The 1,063-nt window shown below is 61.3% G+C and overlaps 1 protein-coding gene across 1 annotated transcript in view; it reads right to left on the bottom strand.

The window, feature by feature from the left end:
* The window catches only part of DLX6 (distal-less homeobox 6), a 4,330-nt gene extending 3,673 nt beyond the window's left edge, over window positions 1-657 (bottom strand). Inside the window, exon 1 of the mRNA XM_029957216.1 lies at window positions 144-657. Within this exon, the coding sequence (XP_029813076.1) occupies window positions 144-573 (430 nt within the window). The 5' untranslated portion in view covers window positions 574-657. The remainder of the gene's footprint in view (window positions 1-143) is intronic.
* Window positions 658-1,063: the final 406 nt, after the last annotated feature.

The raw sequence follows: 1,063 nt of genomic DNA, 5'->3' as shown, positions 1-1,063 counted from the left end.
GGCCTGGCCGGGGGCGCGCCGGGCCGCCTGAGGGAGGGGGCCGGCGGAGGCCGGGGCGACGAGGAAGTGAGCGGCGCGGGCGGGGTGGGGGGCAGCCGGGAGGCGGGAGGCGGGAGAAGAGAGTTACCCCAGCGGCCTCTCACCTGTGTCGTCCCCTCGCGTCTGGGCGGCCGCGCTGCTGTTGTGGTAGGACTGGAGGTAAGGGCTGTGCTGCGAGTGGCTCATGTAGGGGTAGGCGGCGAGCGAGCGGTGGTTGTAGGAGTTGCCGCCGCCCGACGCATAGGGCGAGCCGTGGTGGTGGTGCTGGTGGTGGTGATGGTGCGAGCCGGCCGCCGCCGCCGCCGCCGCCGCCGAGTGCAGGCAGTGCAGAGGGTAGTGCGCGCCTGCCATGGCCGGGGAGCTCTGCTGCGAGTGCGGCTGTGGCGGCGGCGGCGGCGGCGGCTGCTGTTGCTGCTGCTGCTGCTGCTGTTGCTGCTGTTGCTGCTGCTGCTGCTGTTGCCCGAACTCCATGAAGGCGGATTTGGACGAGTCCTGGCCTTCCAAGCCGTCAGCCATCGTAGTCATGGTCATCATCAAAACTTTGGGGGCTGGAGAAGGCTTTCTCCCGGGTTTCCTCCACCCTCCCCCAACTTGGCTCGCGCCGCTCTCCCCTCTGCAGCCACCTTAGCTCTTGGGATTCTTGCAAAAAAAAAAAAATAATAATAAATAAATAAATTAAAAAATTTTTAAAAGAGGGGGTGGAGGTGTTTCTCCCTCTCCCTTGCTCTTCTCTAATATATATATTTTTTAATATAAAGAGATATAGTGAGCAGGGCCTTGTTAACTCAAAGGGAGGAGGAAGGGGGAGGGATGGGAGAGGAGAGGGGGGAGGGGGGAATCTGCTCTCCCCCCCTTCTTTCCCCCCTTGGATTTTTTGGGGGCTGGTGCAGTTTAAGGCAGAGATTTTAAGGTGGATTCTGCGAAAGTTGCGCGTCTGCTTTCAGACTTGATGCAGACGCCACGAGTCGAATGGTTTGTCTCCAAAGGGCAGCGCCTCCCCATTGGTCAGTCGCCCCCTGACGTC

This window comes from Suricata suricatta, chromosome 2 (assembly GCF_006229205.1).
Source record: "Suricata suricatta isolate VVHF042 chromosome 2, meerkat_22Aug2017_6uvM2_HiC, whole genome shotgun sequence".
Lineage (NCBI taxonomy): Eukaryota > Metazoa > Chordata > Mammalia > Carnivora > Herpestidae > Suricata > Suricata suricatta.
The sequence above is the reverse complement of the archived record's forward strand: the minus strand, read 5'-3'. Positions and strand labels throughout refer to the sequence as shown.